The sequence below is a fragment of the Lemur catta genome, chromosome 4 (genome assembly GCF_020740605.2).
Source record: "Lemur catta isolate mLemCat1 chromosome 4, mLemCat1.pri, whole genome shotgun sequence".
Classification (NCBI taxonomy): domain Eukaryota; kingdom Metazoa; phylum Chordata; class Mammalia; order Primates; family Lemuridae; genus Lemur; species Lemur catta.
In genome coordinates this window covers 69002906-69027078 of record NC_059131.1, presented here as the reverse complement: position 1 = coordinate 69027078, position 24173 = coordinate 69002906, and the positions used below count along the sequence as shown (strand labels likewise).

The window sequence follows — 24173 nt, the reverse complement described above, 5'->3', positions numbered from 1 at the left end:
CTCGAACTCCTGAGCTCAAACGATCCGCCTGCCTCGGCCTCCCAGAGTGCTGCGATTACAGGTGTGAGCCACCGCGCCTGGCCTTAATCCTTTTTAATTTAAGAGTTCTATTCCTCAAATTGGCTCATTGACTTTGCAAAATGCACTCTCTTTGGCTGCTTATTTTATTTTATTTTTGAGACAGAATCCCACTCTGTTGCCTGGGCTAGAGTGCCGTGTCGTCAGCCTAGCTCACAGCAACCTCAAACTCCTGGGCTCAAGCAATCCTTTTGTCTCAGCCTCCCAAGTAGCTGGGACTACAGGCATGCGCCACCATGCCTGGCTAATGTTTTTTTTCTGTATATTTTTAGTTGTCCAGCTAATTTCTTTTTATTTTTTAGTAGAGACGGGGTCTCGCTCTTGCTCAGGCTGGTTTCGAACTCCTGAGCTCAAACGATCCGCCCGCCTCGGCCTCCCAGAGTGCTAGGATTACAGGCATGAGGCATCGTGCCCGGCCTGCTTATTTTATTATAGCTATGATTTTTTGTACAGAAGGCATATGTGAGCTGGTCATTTATATCCACTTGTTCTAAATTAATTTATATAATAAATACAAAAATGTTTGTGAATCAAATTTATGTAGATTTAAGACATTTTAAATGATTCTTTTGTTTTTTTAGAAGCTAGAGCATGCAAGAACACATTTAAGTGATTCTATCAGAGTATATTATAAGCAATTTTATTGTGTTTTCCTGGGACAAGTTGGATATACTTATATTTTAAAAAACCTCTAGCATTATCTGTTTGTTTAGTATTCTTGCACCTTTTTCAAAATGCTTATAGTAAAACATAATTTCAGCTGTGAGTGGTGAGAATCAGATTTTAGTTTAGGCATCTATTGCCTCAAGTGTTTGCTGTGAGGCAATTTCCTGTTTTCTGTAGATGGAGCTTTGTGCTCCATCTTCTAGCAAATTAAGGGAAAAGGAAAAACTGAAATGAAATCAGAAGAGTAAATTGTTACTGGGCTCCTATGATGTGCAAGGCATAGTGCATGCCAAGTGCTTGAAAAACTGTTGTTTTATAGAGTTCATGAATGTAACTTACTACATTCAGCATGGCTAAGCATCATACTCTGTCTTGTTACTCAATCATCTTATACTTGCAGCAAAAGTTGAATAGGAGAACTAAAGAAAACAAGTAGGGCTGTGAGATTTCTTTTTTTTCCTTCCTTTCCTTCCTTCCTTTCTTCCTTTCTTTCCTTTTCTTTTGTGACAGGGTCTTGCTCTATTGCTCTGGCTAGAGTGCAGTGGTGTCATCATAGCTCACTGCAAACTCAAACTCCTTGGCTCAAGTGATCCTCTTGCCTTGGTCTCCTGGGTAGGTGGGACTACAGACATGCACCACTATGCCTGGCTAATTTTCCTATTTTTTGTAGAGACAGGGTCTCTCTGTGTTGCTCAAGCTGGTCTCCAACTCCTGGCCTCCAGTGATCCTCCCTCTTTGGCCTCCCAAAGTGCTTGGATTACAGGCGTGAGCCACCTCCCCTGGCCTGAGATTTCTTTTTCTTAATTTTTCTTAATATATTTCTTTTTCTTAATTTTTTTAATTTAAAAGTTAAAGGTAATATATACTCCCTGTTTATGTCCTTTTTTTTCCTAGAGAAAGTACAAAATAACCACACACATAAAATCTCTAATCTGACTATCTAGAGACATATACCGTAAAATGTGGGGGCATATTCTTTTTTCTTTGCCTTTATTTATTATTATAGAATTGAGATCAATTTTTCACTTCATAAAGTTGTAAACATTTTTTATGTCCCAGAGTTGTCTATCACATGATTGTTTAATGACTGCATAAAATTCTACCACCTAAATGTATCATAATGTATTTGACCAGTCTGCTATTAAATAGTTTTGGGTATGTAGAGTGTTTCTAGTTTCGTTTGTTTGTTTATTTTACTATGTCAGTAATTCTGCAGCAATTGTTTTGTGAATAAATCTTTGTGTGCCTCCCTGATAATTCTTTCAGAATAATCTTGAAAAGTACAAATTTTGTATCAAACAATATGGACATTTTAAAGTCTTTTATCACATAGCTATCGATGAGATGTGAGAATGCATATTTTATTGTACCTTTGCTAAAACTGAGTAGTATTGTGAATTTTCAAGCTTTGCATAATTTTGTTTTTAAAATGAAGTTGTACATCCTCATTAAAATAGAAATAGGCTTCTTTACAACCACTAATAGCAATAAGCAGATTATTAGAAATATATTGTTCTCCAAATAAATGAATAGCATCAGAATGATCAATTTTGATCACTTTTAATAGTCAGTTTGTATGGCTTTCCAGATCCATTTAGCTATACATTTAATACCTATTAATATTTCATATGTTGATTCAAATGAAATTTTTTTTCTCACAGTACAGTAAACCAGGGAAAAAATGGAAGGTTATGACTCAGGAATTTATTAATCAGCATACAGTGGAACACAAAGGAAAACAAATCTGTAAATACTTCCTGGAAGGGAGATGTATTAAGGTAAATTTATAGGGGTATCATAAATTATTTTAACTTCCCAAATGATACTTAAAGTCTTTTTTGGGGGTGGCTAATTTTTTTAATTTCTCATATAGTTGTAATAAAACTGGTTTTTTAAAATGTATCTTTATGGAAATACTGTATATAAGGTCATTTAATGATATTCTAGGACAGTAACATAATTTATTAAAATCAGATTTTATTTAACAATCACATAATGCTTCATGGCAAGTACTGTTCAAAGTACAACTATTATTAAATGGTTTAAACCTTGCAGTGACCCTACAAAGTAGTTACTATTTACTATTATTATCGTAATTTTATACAGGGCACTAAGAGGGTAAATAAGTTCCCACGGTAGTTCAGAAATGGTGAGTGCTGGTGGAACTCAGGCAATGTCTTCTGAGGCCTTCATCACTGTGCAGCCTTGCTGCACACAGCCACATCCACTGTCTTGGGCAGGAACTCTAAGGGAATGTTTGAGTTATTATCGGCTCATTATTTAAAGACTGAAGATAATGACCACAAATTCCATCATGAAACACCATGGAGAAAATTCAATGTAATTTTTTCTTTGTTTCATTTTCTTCTTCTTTTTTTCTTACCTTTTGTTTTTCCTTTTTCTTTCTTTCTTTTTTTTTTTTTTGTGAACAGGGAGATCAGTGTAAATTTGATCATGATGCAGAGTTGGAGAAGAGAAAAGAGATCTGCAAATTTTATTTACAAGGATATTGTACCAAAGGAGAGAACTGCATTTATATGCATAATATCCTTTATTTAAAATGTACGTTAAACAAAATATTGAGGTTTGAAAGCATTGAGATTTTTAAAATTCATAAATATAACCTAGAAAACCAAGTTTTGTTTTAAATTTAAAACAACATATTACATAAACTCAGTCTAGTCAGACTGTACTTCAAAAGGGCAAACTGACTTTTATTCTTTAGGAAAATGAAGTAACTTCCCTTTGGAAAAAAATTCTATGAAGTAAAATTACTTTATGTTTAACATTATATAATCAGCTTAAAGTATTTCAAGAGACTGTGCTTGCTGAAGTAGTTGGAAAAATATTTATTTTATGACAATTATTTTACTTAGGTTCATAAGTAGTAAATTATCATTGTTGAAAATTATAAAATCAGTCTTGTCAAATCTTACTATCCAATGATAGCCACTGTATGTTCTTCTCTGCTTTTCATCTTGGAAATATATATACTTTTAAGTTGTACTCTTGGCCCTACTCAAATAGAGATTTCACCATATGTAGTATTCTGGTCCTTTGAAAAAAAAATAACGTATTATGCATTTTTTTCATGTTAATTTTTCCCCAGAGAGCTTAGCTGATTGCTCACTACCACTTATGACCAATGGAGCTTTTCCCATGGATTTGAAACTCTATCATAGACAAAATGTTTACACATATGGTTTTTTTCTAGACTTTCTGTTTGGCTCTTTGGATTTGTTTGCCCTCATGTATGAGTTGCTTTGCTGTGATTATTTCTGCCACAATAGCACACTGTGATATTTGATAGATTCTCATGTTTATTTTTCAGATAAATTTTAAATAGTGTTGTCAAGTTTAAAAAAATAATGTAAAAAACAAAAAAGAAAGTAAATAAAGTAGAGAATGAAAAATTTCTATCATAGGTCTAAATGTAAAAAAATTGAACCATACAATAACCAGAGGAATACATGAATACATTCCTTTATAACCTAAGAGAGCAGAAAACTTTCCTATGACTCAAGGTCCAGAAGCAATAAGGAAAAGATTGAAAACTAGACTACACAGAAAAGCTTAAATTTCTGTAACAAAAACATATTAAAGTGGGAAAAATTGTATCCAATTTATATTAGTTATGAACAGGTAATACCCTTAATATATGAGTTTTTATAAATTGAGAAGAAAAATGGGGCAAGAGATATAGATAATTCACAGAAAGAGAAAGGCGGCAAATGGTCCCAAAAAGATGCCCAATCTTGTTTAGATAAGAGGAATGTAATTTAAACTACACTGAGATAACATTTGCAGCTAGCAGATTTGCAAAAACCCAAAAAATGTGACAGCAAAGTTTGTTAGCAAGGCTGTGAGAAAATACATACATTCATACCTTGTTGGTAGGAATGTCAAAACAGTGCACCCTTTTGGAGGGAAGCCTGGCAGTGTCTGGCAAAATTACACACGCATTTATCCTTTGACCTAGCAGTTTCACCTTTTGCAAATTCTAATCCATCTGGGTAGTGATTACTGATGGATGCAAAAATCATTAGGTGAAAAGTGGATGAGGAACTTTATAATTGATGTATGAAGCTGACAACACCTAAATTGATAAGTCTTAACATCACTAAAAAGAAACAATCAGTTATTAAATACCTCCTGATAAGAAACAGTAGGGAGTATTTAAATACCATCTATAACTAATATTAAAATTAACAAATACATGATATAAAAATAGAGATCAATAAAAGAAACTTGAAAGATACATTAACTAGATGCAATTTGTCTATCATCTTTGGATCCTAATCTGAATAAAGGAATTATAAAAAAAAACTTAAAGAACAGTCTAGAAAATTTGTATGGTGACTGGGCACTAGTTGAAATTAATGCATTAATTTTTTCAGGTTGATAATGAGGTCGTGATTGGTAAGAAAAATTATTCCTGGCTGGGCACAGTGGCTCACGCCTGTAATCCTAGCACTCTGGGAGGCCGAGGCAGGCGAATCACCAGCCTGAGCAAGAGCGAGACCCCGTCTCTACTAAACATAGAAAAAATTATATGGACAGCTAAAAATATATATAGAAAAATTAGCCGGGCATGATGGCGCATGCCTGTAGTCCCAGCTGCTTGGGAGGCTTAGGCAGGAGGATTGCCTGAGCCCAGGAGTCTGAGGTTGCTGTGAGCAAGGCTGACGCCACGGCACTCTAGCCCTGGCAACAGAGTAAGACTCTGTCTCAAAAAAAAAAAAAAAAGTATTCCTTATATGTTTGAAGTAGGTACAGAAATATTGACAGATGAAATGTATTTGAAATATGCTTTAAAATACTCCAGTGTTTGGAGTGAGAGTCAGGAAGAAAGTATAGGGGTGATATATTATAAATCTCACAAAATTGCCAAATGATGAAAATTGTTGAACCTATGTGGTCAGCATGAGAGGGAATTTACAGTTATTCTCTCTACTTTTGTGTATGTTTGATAACCTTCAAACTTTTAAATCCTAAGTAATGTCATTCTATAGGGATAACCATGCTTACAATATGCATAAAGCCTCTCCAGACTTTCTTCTATGCCAAAGTATGTGTGTGTGAATGAATATATATACGTATATATGTTTATACACACAATTTTTTATAAAAATGAGATCTATTAATATAATAACTGTGAAGATTGTAATTTTTATTTTACATTTACATCTTTAATTCATATGGACTCTATTTTAATGTATGATGTGCAGTAAGGACTTTATTCTTTTTCCAAATGGTTAACTCATTGTCTCATCTTCACTGATTTAAAATGGCATCTTTGCCAGACCCTAATGTTTCCTTTGTACACAATTCTGCTTCTATACTACTCTTATCTATTGTGACTATTCCCTTCTATAAGAGTATGTTTGATATTTGGTAGGGAAAATACTCCTCCCTTCTTTATCAAAATGTTGTAATAAATTTGTCCTATTCAAGAAAAATAATTCTTTTTCAGATTTGACATATTTCTTTAGAAACCAAACATCTTATAGAAAGAACTCTGTTTCTAAAAGCTTTCAATTTAGTCTTACTGTTTTTTCCACAGTCATGCCATCTGTAAATAATGATAATTTTATTTCATTAACAATATTTATACCTCTTATTTTATTTTAATTGTATTGTTATACTTCTAAAATAATGTTAAATAATAGTGATTGTGGCAGAAATAATACATATTTTAATAATGATGCCTTTTTGTTTTGGCTTGTGGCTATTGTTTTAAGACAGTTGTTTTAAAATCAAGTTAAGAAAGTATATTCTTATTTTACCAATAGGTTTTTTTTTAATCGAGAAAGAATTTTGAATTTTATCAGTTGCCTTTTGCATCTGCCAAGATGATATGATTTTTCTTTCTTGACCTTATCAATATGATTATAGTAATAAATTTCCTGAAACCACCGAGCTATTCCCTGAACACACACCACCTAAAAATGGTGTATTTCTCACTATGCTTGTAGATTTAATATTTTCTTTAGAAGTTAGTCTCCAAAATCTTAAGTAAGATTAGTCTTAGTTTTCACTGTTGGGATATTTGCCTTTAATATGACATATCAAGCCCCTTTACTTTCTTCATAGATATAAGTTCATGCTACAAAATTTGTATGTATATATTATTTTATTGTAGAAAGTAATGGGGCTTATGTAATTAAAATACTGTAGTGTTTACTGTAACCATTATAAATGTTTTTTTCTTTAAAAAATGGTTTTCTAGTTTTAATAAATGACAGATTTTAAAAACTGCTTAAACATTCCTGTATAATTAAAATATTTAATCTTAATAAAATAAAAAATAGTCTGATATGATTATAGGAAATTCAGTATAATATATAATACAACCTTATTGATTCAGCAGTTTTTTTAATTAAACAGTAAGAACACAACATGAGTTCTACCCTCTTAAAATTTTAAGTATAAAATACAGTCTTGTTGACTGTAGGCACAATGTTATACAGCAGATCTCTAGAACTTAATCATCTTGTATAACAGTTATTTTTTATTTTTGCTTAAAAAATTAGACCTTGATTTTACTTGGTCTGTTCCTTAATATTTTTATTTACATGAATTTCCGTGCAAGTTCTACCATAGCGGAGCAAAGTGTTACCAAGGAGACAACTGTAAATTTTCCCATGATGATCTAACTAAAGAAACAAGGAAACTTTTGGACAAAGTGAGTAATATTTCTGTACCTTGATTATTTGTTAGGTTTCTCTGAAGATTGTTTTGACTTGAATCATATTTTACAAATCGTATTTTATGAAACTGCTGAGAAATTGAGGATTTTTTATTTTATGTTTTATTCTATTAATATAATACATTAGAAAAGCAGAAATATTGGACTAGGAGTTAGGACTCTTTTGTTCTTATCCTTCTTCTGCCATTAAGCAAACTAATTTACTTTGAGCAATATTCCTTACCTCTTTGAACCTCATTCTATTTATCAAAAATGAGGAATTAGCTATCTCTGATCTATTTCAACTTCAATATTATTTTCGTACTGTCAAAATTAGTTTACTGAAGTCTTCACAGTTTTAATATGAGGAAGATAACTTGTTTTGAAATAGTAATCTTTGCCAATATTTTTAGGTGTTAAATACTGATGAAGAACTTATAAATGAAGACGAGCGAGAATTAGAAGAACTTAGAAAGCGTGGCATAACTCCTCTTCCCAAGCCGCCTCCAGGGGTTGGGCTTCTGCCAACTCCTCCAGAGCATTTTCCCTTTTCTGATCCTGAAGATGATTTTCAGACAGATCTCTCTGATGATTTCAAGAAAATTCCATCTCTGTTTGAAATAGTTGTAAAACCTACTGTGGATTTAGCACATAAAATTGGAAAGAAGTAAGTTCCCATTGTTTATTCTTTTAACCCTGACCGCTCAGGGAAACAAGGAGATCTCAGCAAATGAGGAACAATATATCTAAAGTAAATATCACAATTAATGTGAACCATTAAAAGTATTTTTGTTGAAGTCAAGAAGGACAAAAAGTTATTCCACTATTTTGCAGATATTGTATATCAGATCCTACCTAGTCAATGAAATAAGAGAAAGGTACAAAATATGTAAAGATTAGAAGTAGAGTGGCAGACTCATTATTTGGACAGTCTCCCTCAATACACCCAAAGGAATCAACCGACAAAACTGTTAGAAATAATAATTAAATTAGTAAGATGTCCAGAAAGAAGAGCAACAGTCAAAAAGTGAAAGTCTTTTTATATGCCAGCAATAACCAATTACCAATTGTAATATAATTTTTTTGTAAAAAAGTCTATGTATACCCAGAAAAAGAACTAGGAGAGAACCAATCAAAAAATTTATCTTTGGGTGGTGGGATTAAAGGTGATCTTAGTACTTTTCTGGATTTTTCAAAATATCTATAATGAGTGAGTTTTAGAGCAGCTGGTAATAAGCAGCCAGTGGGCTAAAATGAAAGCAAGAGGCATGTGTGGTGTTTCTACCTAAAGATGATAGGGACTAAACTTCTTAAACACAGTTATTCTATTCTGATATAGAAAAACATACTTAACCAATATCTATTTAGAAATGTTAACATTCTTGTTTTTCTCTTTTCTTTGAACTAATAAGGAATACTATTTCTGTCTACAGGCCACCAGCATTTTATAACAGTGCCTCACCTCCAGGACCACAATTTCAGGGAAGCAGCCCACGCCCTCAACATATTTATAGTTCTGGGTCAAGTCCAGGTCCTGGACCTAATATGTCTCAGGGACGCAGCAGTCCTGTGATGCACCCAGGCTCCCCTGGACATCACCCATGTTCAGGACCCCCTGGTCTACCAGTGCCACAGAGCCCACCTTTACCACCTGGTCCACCTGAAATTGTAGGCCCTCACAATCAAGCTGGAGTCCTTGTTCAACCGGATACACCTCTGACACTGCCGAATATGGGTGGGGCTTACCAGTCTTCAGGTTTTCCAGGACACGTGATGAAAGTACCCAGAGAGAATCACTGTTCTCCAGGTTCATCATACCAGCAAAGTCCTGGTGAAATGCAGCTCAACACCAATTATGAGTCCCTACAAAACCCAGCTGAGTTTTATGATAATTACTATTCACAGCATGCTGTACATAATTTTCAGCCACCCACTACCTTAGGTGGTAAGTTTACCTTTTGAAATAACTTATTCCTAGTTTAAAATATTTAAAGTCCAATTTTTCATTGAAAGCATGATAGGAATGTGTGTTTCAATAAAGCTAAAAGGTATAATTGATGAAATTGAAATCTTAAAATGTTTTCAGTTTAGCCAAACTTTTGAAACAATATAATTTAAGATAACTTTAAAAATACTTTAAAAGTACATAATAATTTGATAATTGAATCTAATTATTATGAGAGCTTCCATTTCTTATGAGTGTGGTGGAGTTTGGTGCTTACTCAGTGTCTGTCTCTCCCATGTTATGCATGTAGATGGGATGTGGCATGGTGAATATGCCCAGCAGCAGCCTCCTGTTCTTCAAGACTCACCTAACTGTGGGAGTGGGTCTGATGGCAGCAGCAACAGGACAGGCCGTGGCCCTCTTCCTGCACCAGGGCTCCTCCCTGCAGTGCAGAGAGCTCTTTTTGTCAGACTTACTCAGAGATACCAAGAAGACGAAGAACCAACCAGCACCCAACCTCACAGGGCACCAAGCAAGGAAGAAGGTGTGTCAGGTGTTATTAATAGCATCTTACTTAAAATTAGAAAATGTGTTCCTCTGACCTATCTATTCTATTCCAGTTTACCTTGTATCCCCTATCTTCTTGAGATTAATTGTGGTTTCAGTGCCATTAATGCATTAATAATTAATTGCAATTGCAAACAGTTAGACTTGAAGTAGTGAACAGATTTGAACTTAGAGTTCAAAGCTTAGGTGATCAGACTTGGAAGCAGTTAAACCTTTTTTTTTGGAAGAAAAGAAATATTAATAGAATAGGAAAAAGATACCTTCCAGTTTGAGGATTTTGAAGTCTAGCCCAATTTCAAAATGATTCAGTTATTAGAGAAATTTTGGGAGCATAAGGCTGTAATCAAGGTTCTACCATATTATTAAGAAATACTATTTTTAATATGAAAAGATTATATGGTAAATTTACCTTAGAACTTTTGATATTGATAAGTATACAGCAATTAGTTAATTCAGTCAAGGATGAGAAAAGTTTAAACCATCCAGTTCTTTTTATGAATTACAAAATTGATGTTTGGCCAGTCTTAAATATGGAATTTATGAATAACTATGTAAATCTAGGTGAGACTAGGTAGGCACAAGCTATTATATGAACATTTTTTGTTACATTTTTGAAGAAGGTAATATTAACTTTATTTATCTAATATCACAGAAAAATGAAGGATCTCTGCTAAGTGAATTTTCTATACATTTTAAAAGTACTCCTTTAAGTGCTAAAACTTAATTTTAAAAAACAACCACTTTAAGGGTAATCTTTCTGTAAAGTCTTACAGAGTTTTATGTTTTCATAAACAAGAAAATTAAAACTTCTAGATAATATAAAATTTTATACTACAATATTATACATTGGTAATGTTCTGTGAGAGTTTGCTCTATATACACAAATAATCTTTCTCTTTTTTGGATCAGGAACCATTTAAAGAAATAATCTTTAACAGCTAAGATTTTTTGTTTGTGTTTATTTTTATAAATTTTAATGCTTTTATATGAATTTCATCTCTCCTTTGATAAAAAGCTTTTAAGTATCATTTTCTAATATCTGTTTCCCATTGGTCTATCTCTTCTGTTCTCCTTCTGTTACTATATTCGCTCTTATTTTAAGAAGGATGTAAGACTGCTTATAAAATATATGGAAATGAAAAAAATAAGGATAGAAGCAACAAATACAATAAAGAGTGAAATTATTATGCAGAAATATTTAATATAACTGCACAGGTAAAAGTGAATCACAAGTCCAGGTCAAAGTTTCCTTGATGTCAAAGAAGTAAGAGAAGTAAAGAGATCTAGTGTCTAGAAGTAGTTTTTTCAGACACTGAGATCTGAGTAAAACTTTTTGTAATTGTGATATACTATTATACATGCTGTTTTAAACCACAGTCCACCCTAAATACCAATGCTTGTTTTTCTACGTACTGCTCTATTCTAACTAAACCTGTAACACTAAAGTTTCATGTAGTAGAAACACATTAGTGAGCAGTGAAATGGGGTAAAAATGAGAATATGTTGGATGTTCTGCCGATATAAGATATTCTAGAATGTATACACACACACACACACACACACACACACACACGTATACAGAGTATATATCTGTATTGTATGTTCTGGCAAGAATGTGAAGAGTAGATACTTTGTGGTCAATTCATAGCCAACCTATATATATTGTAATGGAGAGGAAGGAGAATCACCCTCCTGAACTTTCAGTTTGTAATTCCTTCTCTACTACAGAGAAGCCGTCTGATAGGTAGGCTTCTTAAAATTGTGTCTAACACTCGAGTTAAATAGGCTTTAGGAGTAAGTGTTCTCATGAAGTTAAGAATCTATAAACTTGAGGAAGTTATTTTTGTTATTTTTTAATTTAATGCTTGAATAATTAATATATTCACATGGGTCAAACATCTAAAAATATCATAAAGTGTAAATGAAAAGTCTCCACCCCATCCCTCATTTGCTCAGTTTCCACTGCTCCCTTAACCATCATTTATAGCATTTTGTTTTCTTTCCAGTCCCTTGTTATCTTGATAAATCCAGAGTTTTGAAGCTTAAGGAATAATTGAATTGGAGATTCCAAAACCACATTAGAATGCCTCTCCAAGAGTATCTTCTCTTCTCCCCCAGCCCTGCCATGCGTACCACACACACATCTGAGTTCCCTTTGGCCAGTTGGAATGAAATGTCCTGACTTTGACTGGAAGGACCTTACACGTATTCTAATATTGTACCTCTTCCTTTACAGAGTATAATGACTGAATTGGTAATTGTCTTACTACATCTTATCTTGTTCCAGTATTAAAATCTGGCATTTCTGTCATGCATTTTCTTGAAGTTAGACTACACCTATTTTAGAAATATACAGTATGTGTTTTTATCTTAATAATTAAGGCCCAATATAAATGCTTCATTCTTTATAATAAGTTTTTGTCTGCATTTAGATGATACAGTTAACTGGTATTCCAGTAGTGAAGAAGAAGAAGGGAGCAGTGTCAAGTCAATACTGAAAACATTACAGAGACAAACAGAATCTTTAAGGAATCAGCAACAACCTTCCATAGAACTCAGCACTCCTACTGATCCAAGACTTGCTAAAGAGAAATGTAAAGGAAATCAAGTGGTTGACCCTAGACTTAGGACTATCCCAAGGCAAGACATTAAAAAACCTCCTGAGTCTGCTCCACTGGATCTTAGACTTGCGTGGGATCCCAGGAAATTAAGAGGGAATGGAAGTAGTCACGTAGGCTCATCTGTTGGTGGGGCAAAGTTTGATTTACATCATGCAAATGCTGGCGCTAATGTCAAACACAAAAGAGGAGATGATGATGATGAAGATACAGAAAGAGAACTGAGAGAAAAAGCTTTCTTAATACCTTTGGATGCTCCACCTGGTGTAATGCTCCAGGATCCAAGGTCACAGTTGAGACAGTTCAGTCACATTAAAATGGACATTATCCTAACCAAACCCAATTTTGCAAAACACATCGTGTGGGCTCCAGAAGACTTACTTCCAGTACCTTTACCTAAACCTGATCCAGTATCTTCAATCAATTTACCTCTGCCCCCACTTATAGCTGACCAGAGGCTCAATAGGTTATGGAATACAAAAAGTGCTCTTCATCAAAACACAGCGTCTATTGATCCAAAATTAGCAGCTAAAGCCAAAATTAACACAGCAAACAGAGAAGGCTATCTAGAACAATTTGGAGACTTACATAGTTCAGGAAGTAAATTAGGAGATCCTAGGCTGCAAAAAAATTTTGATCCTAGGCTTCACAGACTGCCCAGTACAGAGTCTCATCAAATGGTTATGAAGGATTCACATACATCAAAGGGCACCCCTCATTTAGCCAGATCAAACCCTGGTTCATCACAGTCCTCAGGGGCAGGAACTAGCAATTCTGGTCCTGGGGCTCTGCCTCCATATGCCCCTAAACTCTTGTCTTCAGCTGGCCTTCCCCTGGGAACTCCAAGTTCAGTTCTTGGTGGTATTAGTTTGTATGACCCTAGGGATCATAGTTCGTCATCTGCATCAGAGCCAGCAACAGTTTCTTTAGGAGAAAATGCAGAGAACCAGAAAAAAAGTAGTGGTTTAAAAAATAGTGACCAAAATGAGCCTTCTCCTGGAGAAGCAATCCTGCCACAGAAAACCACTCCAAACGTGGAAGTCACTGCCGATGGGCCAGCTGACCCGCAGGCAGATGTTCTCAGGAGTTCTGGTAAGGTTCAGGTCCCAGCAGTGCACAGTCTTCCTATTCAGGCATTAACAGGCTTAATTAGGCCCCAGTACAGCGATCCGAGGCAATCAAGGCAGCCAGGACAGGTGAGCCCGACACCAGATAATGACCCCAGTAAAGAAACAGATGATAAATCTCTGAAAGAGGTTTTTAAAACTTTTGATCCAACTGCTTCACCATTTTGTTAGCTATTGTGTAATTAAGCAATTCTTTTCACTCTTGTGACTATTGCAGTCCTCTGCTGTTTTGTAACTCGTTTACCTCTATAGTTTATTTATTTTTAAATTATAAACACTTTTCAGCTGCTAGTATCAGAACCACATGAAGTTATAGCCTCTAAAGTCTGTGGTATTTTATATAATATTTTTATAACTTTAAGAGACTGTAGGAATTGACATAAAATCTTATCATGTTCACTTCCGTTACATATTTATTGTAAATAAATCATCATGAACTCAACACTCTGCCTGAATATATGCCAGTTGTCTTTCATAATCAATGTTTAGATAAATTATTGCCACTTTTATATGGTTGTTTAGTTTCAAGCAATATGATGTACATTACTTTTGAGAAACAGTATTTTGACTAGGACCCTCTCTATTTGTCAGCACAGAACTGATTAATATGTAATGCTAATTGCTAACTAAAATGTAAAATGAAGTAAACATTTTAAAATCACAATTAGCAGAGCAGTTCATGTTTAAGGGCATCACTTTATTAGTATTTGGCAATATTATTTGTGTAAATGAAGCATTTGAATGTCATATCTTTTAAAAGTATTTTATTGTATACTGTATCATATTATAGAAGTTGGAGATACACAAGTATAAATAGAATGTTTTGCTAAAGTGAAAAATTCCCAAGTTCTCTAACATATCTTTTTAAATTTAATTTTTCATATGAAATAGTTATGAGTTACAGCTGTGTTACATTGTGATGTTTATGTATTTCAGTGTTTTTGTCTTTAGCAGCATAATTTATACTACTTTTCAAATGATGTAGCTGCAATAATTGTATTCATTATGACTTTGGTGATTTTTAATGAAATTTTAAAAAATCCAGTAAGAGTCTGTAGTAATTATTACATTGATAATGTTTTAAATGTCTAGGTTCTATATTTTTTCTTAAACAGCAAGAAAACACAGAGATTACAGGTATGGTCAACTGTATTTGGCTACCAATAAAGAATCTCTTTCAGATTTCACCTGACTGGTGTTCTGTAACAGAGGGGATTACCTAGTGTTTTAAGTATTTAATGTCCTCATAGTTTGGAAGTCTCCTAAATTGATTAGAAATTGTATTTTATGAAAATAACTTGTATTCATTCTTGTGTATTTATTACAGTATATAAATGTGCTATAAATATCATTTATAACTGAAACTAAGTATTACACTGATACTAGTATCTTGAACTGGAGGTATAGGACAATGTTTTTTGGTAATAACTCCAATAAGTAACTTGTAAAGGAGCATTTCATTATAAAATATAATGAAAGTAAGTAATGAAATCTGTCCTTGGATGAAAACACCTGCACTTGGGAAGTGATTTTGAAAATATACAGCAAAATACTTCTGTGGGAACAGATAGCATATGGTTTATTAATAATGCATATCCTTTCTATTCACTTCTTCAGTTTTTACCTTTTTTTTTTTTTGCTTTGATTCTGTGCTAAAATGGGATTGCAGTGAATTGAACAAGAACTCTTCCTACGTAAGAAGTTCGTTGTGTTCTAAGTGGAAGGACAGTTACTCAAGGGAATGTGAATTCTTAGTGTTTATACGTTGGTTACATTTGTCTGAAATGGCTCTGGATAACATTTTTGGGTTAAAAAGTGCAATTTAAAGCCACCGAAGAAAGTATTTTCTGATTTACTATCCAAACTAACTTTATTGTTAATTGAAAAGTCAATAAAATGGATATAATTGACAGAAAAAGTATGTATCTGTATTCCAAACTATAATTTACTCTTTTGTCAAGATAAAATCAGTAAAATTGCTGAATTTTAATAATTAAATCAAAAATATTACCAAATCTTTAATTCATTCATGTATTTTGTAATTATTGTGTAATGCTGTTTACATTTTAAACATCATATAAAAAAGATAATTTGGCTTGTTAAATATAAAAATAGAATACAAACTCTTAACAGAAGATCTTTTTTACTACTAAAAGATATTAAAATATTAAAAAGCAAGGTTTAAAAGTCATTAATGAAAATTATGTAATTAATGTTTATTTATTAAGTATTCTAGAGTTCCTGTTATATCAGCTAGTGTCCTAGAGGTTATTTTACAAGAAAGTTTGGACTTAGTTTCAAATTGGACAATATATTTTATGTAAAAATATTTTGTTCATGTTTAAAATAATGGTTGTTATTTATCATGCAGCTTTTTTGTTGAGATAACATTAGCTTAGGGGATGTTCTATCATATCCTGTCAACATAGATTATTTTAATATTCTTTTTGCCTGTTTTCTCACAAAAATTGAAAAAGTATTCATTTTCTCCCAATGAATAAGTCTTTTTTAAGGTGAACTGATGTTTTTAGAATCCATGTACTTTGATTTAACTATTACACAGAAAAGTAAGTTATGACCCTTTTCTTAGAAACCACACATTTAGAGATAACGGAAATAACTTGAGTCTTAAAAGAGTCTGGATAGGCTCATCAATTGAGAAGTAACTTAACTGTTCATATTGGCTTGTGATAGAAATTTTATGCCTGTTTATTTTGATGTTGAATAGAGTGGGATTTATCAGGGTGTTGAACTGGAATACCTAAAAGATCATAATAATTTAGAGTAAGCAACTTTCTCATATCTTGGTTAGAACCTCATTCTGAACTTTGAAAACAAATCAAATGTTGGAGTGATTTCAAACTCTGTTTCAACAATTGGGTCTGTTTCTGTTTCTGTATGGATCCTCCGTGTTTCCCGGCTGAATGTTCCAAACCCCAGAATTAGGCTGCACCCAAAACAGCCTAATTGTGAAATGATGTTTGCTTAGGTTTCTGTTCATCCTTTAATTTGCCATGGACTTTAAATAATAGTGTTCCTTCCTAGTCCTACTTTTAATTTAAGAGTGGAAGAATAGCTGAGTAGTAAAGAAATCCTGTATGAACTTTCAGCTTGCTGAAATTGATTAGAAACAGAGAGAGGGAGGGAGAACTTACAAGGGCTAGAAATTTAAAGACAATGAATTCATATTTTTGTTCTGAATTGATTTCTAGGCAGATTATTTCAATATCTAGTTCCTTATCTATGAAATTGAGTTAATTTTGATTGATCACAGATTTGATGTAAGGAGTGAATTATTTTTGTAAAGTATCTGTAAATATGTAATTACTTTATAACTTTTATGAACATAATCATTACGCTCCCATTAGGATGTGTTAAATTGTACAAATTCCAAAATAACATGATATGGTTTGTGTAGTTTAGCAATTTTATGAAATTTCTGATATGATGTACACTGAAGACACAACAGTAGAATTGCCTGAGATGTTGTTTCAATGAATATTAACCCATCAAGTTAGCAATTTCCTTAAATAGGTGTATGTCAAAAATACCCAGGACTTTCCTACCTTAGAGCTGTATAGATTTGTAATGTCTCTTCAAGATATGACTTCTTTGCCTATTTTATACAGGTTAGATATTGATGGAGGGTTAAAAATGCTATGACAGTCCATGTTGCATGGTGTGTTTGTTTAAATCATAGCATGTGTGGGCAAAGTGGCCAACTCATTCAAAATAAGGGCCACTGGCCCTTAGAAACAAGAGGTATGTTTACTCCCGCCCCTTAGTGTATATTTCTGCAGGTATGTGACATTGAAGACTTTCTGAGTGACCACTTGCTTGATAAAGGTATCATTTGCCTTTACTTAATGGCAACTAGAAGTTAGGAAGTTCCTAAGGACCAAAATGTAAGATCTTACAAGTCTTTCCATTTGCAAGATGCAGAATATTATGGTGGCCCTGTTTCTTTCCCCTGAGTTCACCCTTCTGTGCTGAGAGCTACACTTTGGAGGGCTGGTCTGTGCTGAAGCCTGTACCTCGGAGGGAGGGTCTGCAGTCATGCGGTCACTGATGGGGGCCCCATAATCTTCAACAATTAGCATTTCTGTGAATTTCTAAGAGAAAGAGTTGTAATTATCTTTTCAGAAGTGATTTGGCAGTACTTGACAATATTATGTTCAAAATTAAGTCCAGTAGAATATATAAACATTTGTAAACTATAATTAGTTTAAATAAGACTTAGTTTAGGAAATCTAAGCCTTGACATGTGTAACCAAACAGGGTCTGAATGTTTAAAGCTGTTTTCCTCACTTAGATGGTATGATTTAGCATTATGTAATACCTTTTCCCCAAGCAGTTTAATGTGATTTGCAGAACGAGTTTCAGTGGCTACCACTTTATTGCTGAAGTTTTGTGTTTGAGTGTGTTTTTTTAATCAGCAGTGTCTGCCAATTATAACAAAGCCCTAATTAACCTGCCTTTCTTAGAAAGGATTCAGACCTAAAAAAGGACTTTAGGTTAACATGAACATAGTACTTAGAATTTTTAAATAAGAAATAAAAAGCACATTTTAATCATAGTTTATGCTTTTGGAAGCAGGACCCATATGTATCTCCTAATTTTTATATTTCTCCATAGCAACAAGCCTAGTTCTGGGCACACAGTAGATGCTTTGGTAACTGCTTGTTGATTGCTTCCTGACATTCATCCAAATGTAGGTTTTATGGGTGCTATCATCTATTAGAACAGATGAGGCAGAAGCATTCCACGACTGTATTAGGAAGAGTGCAACTTATTGATTATACCTCGTTCAGTAGACACAGAGAGCCCTCCTGCTCTTTTTTTGTGCCTGCTCCCACTCCCAAACAATGTGAAGGCAGAGTTACGGCAACTTTACTTAGGGGCTAAATGTTTCTAAATTAATTTATAACTCTAAGAGTCCTCCAGACTTACAAGTTAGCTCTACTTACTCCATGATGGAAGTTTGGATAGATCAGTAATTTATTCCTATAGATCTATGAAGAATTCTTTCTGTAACCAGAAAAGGAACTGCAGAGTCTCATATATTTATTTTTAAATATATTTCTCAATTTCCCCTTTATATTTCCCTCAAAATAGCCAAATTGATGAGTTCACTAATCTAGTGAATGATCAGTAGCATTTAAAATTCCTTTTACCCTAACATCATGAACAGTAATTTACCCTTCCAAGTTATGATTTGATTCTAATTTTGGATCTCGTGTCTGGTCTTTAGATGCTCTTCATTACCCTTTGGAATAGAACAGTCGTGCTACTGTTAGCAAAACCATTGTAGGCATAAATATCTGTTTCTTAATCTCAAATAAGATTGTGAGTTCTTGGAATAGTATTTTATAGCATTGTTTATTCTTAGGTCTCTTCTTTTTTAAACAGAGTTTATAAAAAAATGTGAATAAACAGCTAATTATAGCATTTTAGAAAATATTCATAATTCTTGGCTCATTACTGATTTTAATACCTTTACAAGGTATTAAGTATTAATGATAAAATTTGCATGAGCTAATGTTTTATCAGAGATCTGATATATAATTTATTATAAAACAAATATATAGAGGCCAATTTTTAAAAAGATTAACCATGTTGTTCCCAAACCTTCATTACCACCACCATCTTGAAGTTACTTGTCAATGATAGGCTATACATTTTATATAGTTTTTAAATAGAGAAAAGGTGAAAAATGATAAACTAAACATTATTACAGGAAAGAGGTTTTAGTCCCACTCTGTTTTATAGGCATTTGCCTTCCAAATGTTTGAGAGGGAGATCAAATGAGACAGAAGAATATCTTTTCAAGAGGTAGAATGATATTTCCTTATTAAAGTGACAATCAAGAAAGAGTCATTTGTGTACTTACTTGCCAAAGTTTAAAATTTTTTTTACATTCTTTACCCTAAACCTGCTGCCCCATCCATCTAGGATTCAGAAAGGTCTCAGCATAGATTCAGGGCTCTAGGGCCCAGGTCATCTTGTTTTCAGTCTAGGGCTTCTGTGCCTGCAGTCTAGGCAGGGCATCAATGGCACTTGAGCTCCAGGATGCAATGTGTGTGTGTGTGTGTGTGTGTGTGTGTGGTGGGGGGGGGGGAGTGTCCAGACTTATTATGGCCTGTTTTCTATCAGAGAGCCATCTGTGGGCTGAAATCCAGGTTCCACTTATTTCATATGAAGTGTTTGTTTTTTTTTTTCAACTTTCCAGTGATTATTTCAGTTCCCCAAGTTGTATCTAAAATGCTGGGGAGATGCTGCCTTGACTATCTCACTATGGCAGATTTTAGTAGATACCAATTTAGTAGATTAACTCAATTGTTAAATTGCTGTCTGTTCAAAAAATACCAGCAAGGGATATACTTTTCTGAATTGATAAATTATTCTATTAAGGACTAGCAAATCACTTGGTAAAATCAGGACTATCTTTTTTCCCCTTCTTATTTACTAATAAATTTTGCAAGTTGCATTCTGTTGCTGCAAGTTTCTGTAATTTTTTTTCTGTGATACCTTTCTATTGTCTGAATTTAAATAAAAATGTTTCTAATAATATCTGTCTGGCAATGTGATGCTTTGCTTTAATAAATCTTCAGCATTTAAAGACGAAATATAGGGGAGCCATGTGCACATATAAAAGCTTGTAAATGTAACCCATCCTAGACCTTCCTGAAAGAAGGGGATAACTGCTGATAAACTGTTTATCCTTTGATTTGTCTTTAGTACAGAGATTGTGCTTTACTTAGCCACATAGATTAACACCATTTGAAGCCCTATTTCCTAATATTGCCTTCATTTCAGGAAATGTCTCTTACATTAGCTTAAATTAATTTTCCATCAAAAGATCAGAGAAGTTGCTAGCAAATGTACGGCTTAGAGTAGAGCAGAAACTCTTTAGGATCAAAATGGGAACTCATCTCAGCAAAGGCTTTCAGTGAGCAATGGTTAAGCTTCCTTCAAAGGTCAGGAAATATCATTAAAAAATGTTTTCTGGCTTCTGTTCTAGTATGTTCAGTGGTCAAGAATACATTTCTAGGCCAGGTGCAGTGGCTTACACCTGTAATCCTAGCAATCTGAGAGGCTACGCTGGGAGGATTGCTTGAGTTCAGGGGTTCAAGACCAGCCTGAGCAAGAGCAAGACCCCTTCTCTCCAAAAATAGAAAAAAAATAGATGGGCATGTGGCACATGCCAGTAGTCCCAGCTACTCAGGAGGCTGAAGCAGGAGGATCGCTTGAGCACAGGAGTACGAAGTTGCTGCAAGCACTCTAGCCTGGGCAACAGAGCAAGACTGTCTCAAAAAACAAACAAACAAAAAACCCACCACACTTTATTAAATAAGCAAGGCCAGTAGATTACTGGATTTAATTATCGAACAATTCTGTCAGAAGCTTCTTACTTAAAAGCTAGCACTGTCTAGACCTGGTGCCTTCTCTGTGAGCAATGCAATATTGGACAGGTCAGGACTTCAGAAAGCATTGCTTTCCTCATCTACAAAATGCAGATTCCTTTACTCATTTAAGAAAGATTGAGCATTTAGCATATGCTAGTAGGTGTTGAGTTACAGAGAAGAAGGTTAAGGTGAGCTACTTTTTGAATACAACTTCCTGCAAACTGAATTAAATCACACTGCTTTGTGGTGGGTTTTTGACGTTAAAGGATCCAGTACACAGAACACATTTTAGAAATAGTTACTTTTGGGTCCAGATCATCAGGATAAAAGTACCAGTTCAGTTCAAAGTTATATGTAGGAACTTAAGAGAAACATTCTAATACTCAGTTTGTGAATTAAGTGTAAACCATCTCAGGGAGCTGCTAAGTCTCCTAATATTGTTAATGGAGAAGAAAACTATTTTCCTTCTCCTCAATATACAAGTTATCTGAGTGTTATAATTTCAGAGTGCTATTTTATCATACAGCAGTCAGGAGACGGAGAGGGAGAGGGATGGCGAGAGGGAGAGGAAGACTTGCCCGCCTGCCTTTTTTTCTCCTGAGACTCCTCTCCCAGCCCCCTTCTCTTCTCTGATCTTCAGACTTACTAGGTTTTTGACAATTTTTATTTTCTTCTTTTTATTTCAGAGAAAGCAGTATCTGTCCTACCTCCCACTTTCCAATTTTGATTTGGCTCCTCCTTCCTCTAAAAATTTGCTTTTCCAGGTACCCCTTTTTCTGCCCAGTCTCTGTACTGCACTAACTGTCTATACCCATGCATGTATCCCTCTATTAAAATCACTGAACAGGACTTCTGTTTCTGGTTGTGATGTAGTAACAGAGATTGGACTTAACCTGCTGCCTTAAATAACTAGAAAACTAGACAAAATGTATAAAATTAATCTGTTATTCATTGAACAATAGGCTATGAAGGACATTGATCTATAGAAGAAGAAAAACAATTAGGTAAGCCCTATGATCACCCCAACTTTTTGCCTGTAGTTCCATCCTGGACCACAGAGCAGGGAGGAGGATCCCAGGAAGAGCACAGCAATCTCACTGAATGGAGGCAAAGATGGAAGCGGGAGGCAGAGGCAGCTGTGTGGCAGAGTTCTGGAGAGAAAAGAGCTAAAAGAAACAGGACTCCAGAAATCTCTGTAAGTCTCCTTGAGTCTTTGTTGACCAGTAAAACTCCACAAGGTTGGGTGAAGGGTGGCTGGGGAGCTGTGAGTTAAACTGTTCCAGTAACTCTCACAGGGCTGGCATTGTTCAGATTTCCATCAGCCAGAGGAGAGAGATTCAGTAGAGACTCCAGAAAGACCGTATCTTGATAATATGGTAGAGGCTACTCTATGTTCAATATAACAAAACTTAAAAATAAGCCTCAAAATAGTAAAAATGGACCACAGGTAACTTCACTGCTTTTCAGAATAAAGCTCAACACTCCTTAAAGAAAAACAATAAAATCCATACATTCAATACTATAAAATCCACAATGTCCGGCATCCAACCAAAAATTGGTAGACATGCAAGAAAAAGGAAAATATAACCTTTTACCAAGAAATAGTCAATAGAAATATACCCAGAAATTAATGGCATGATGAAATTAACAAAGATTTTCAAACAGCTATTATAAATAAGTTCTAGTATTTAAGGAAAAACATAAGCACAGTGAGAAGGAAATGAAAGATTTTTTCTTAAAAAAAAAAAAAAGCAGAACTTCTGGAGCTGAAAAATACAATATCTGAAAATAAAATTTACTTCCTGGAATTAAAAGCAGATAAGACACTGCAGAAAAAAATATTATTGAACTTGAAGATGTAGCAATAAAAAGTATCCAAAATAAAGCACAAAGAAAAAAAATGAATGAATAAAAAGCCAAAAGAGCAGTGTTTCAATGACCTGTGAGACCATATCACGCAGTCTGACATACTTGTAATTGGACTCCCAGGAGGAGAACCAGTGGGCTGAAGGGTAGCAGAAAAAATAGTTTAAGAAATAATGGCAGAAAATTTTGAAAACCTGATGAAAACTGTAAGCTCAAATGTATGAAGCTCAATGAATCCCAAGCAGGATAAACACAAGGAAAACACATCAAGACACATCATAATCAAATTCCTAAAAATCAGTGATAGAGAGGAACTTGAGACAGAAACAAAAGACCCATTATGTACAGAGAAATAAGCCTAATGATAACTACAGACTTCTTTTCTGTTAAAGGAAGTTCTTTGGCCAGAAGTAAATGATACAAAGGAATGAAAAACACCAGAAATGGTAAATATATAAGTAAATATTAACAAGTTGTCAGACTTTAAACTTCTTTGAAAGATAATTGACTGTGTAAAAGCAAATATGGTAACAGCAGACTGTGAAAACATGTATGACAATAGCACATAGAAGAGGAGAGGGAAATAAAAGTGCATTCTTAAAAGATACACAATACATGAAGTGGTATAATATTGTTTGAAGGTAGACTGTGATAAAGTAATGATGTATATTGTAACCCCCACAGCAACTATTATAAAAATAAACCAGAGAAGTATAGCTTACAGAACAATTGGAGGTAAAATGGAATTACAAAGAAATGCTCAAGGAATCCAAAAGAAGACAGGAAAAGAGGAGAAAAAGGAGCAAAACAAACCATAAAAATACATAATTCTTTTAAATGTAATCATTTGAACACTCCAGTTGAACTACAGAGATTGTCAGATTCACTATAAAGCCATAGTAATCAAGAAAATACAAGATTAGCCTAAGGATGGACACATGTAAGCCAATGGAACAGAATAGAGAAACCAGAAGTTGGCCCACACATGTACAGTCAACTGATTTTCATGAAGATGCCAAAGTAATTCAATGGGGAAAGGATTGTCACTGCAATAAACGGTGCTGCAACAACTGAATATTTATATGCAATTAATAAATAAACCTCAATCCTTGTCTAAAACCATACACAAAAAGTAATTTGAAATGAATCTGAAACCTAAATTTAAAAGCAAAAATTATACACACACATACATACATACACACACTTCAAGAA

General features: G+C 34.1%; 1 protein-coding gene across 2 annotated transcripts in view; it reads left to right on the top strand.

Annotated features, from left to right (window-relative positions):
* Positions 1-15607, top strand: part of ZC3H6 (zinc finger CCCH-type containing 6) — a 51833-nt gene extending 36226 nt beyond the window's left edge. The window contains exons 6-12 of one of the 2 annotated variants that reach the window (XM_045550073.1): positions 2406-2522; positions 3177-3288; positions 7320-7429; positions 7846-8099; positions 8866-9377; positions 9688-9921; positions 12377-15607. In XM_045550073.1, the coding sequence (XP_045406029.1) occupies positions 2406-2522; positions 3177-3288; positions 7320-7429; positions 7846-8099; positions 8866-9377; positions 9688-9921; positions 12377-13860 (2823 nt within the window). In that variant the 3' untranslated portion in view covers positions 13861-15607. The remainder of the gene's footprint in view (positions 1-2405; positions 2523-3176; positions 3289-7319; positions 7430-7845; positions 8100-8865; positions 9378-9687; positions 9922-12376) is intronic. The other variant, XM_045550074.1, reaches the window with a different exon arrangement.
* Positions 15608-24173: the final 8566 nt, after the last annotated feature.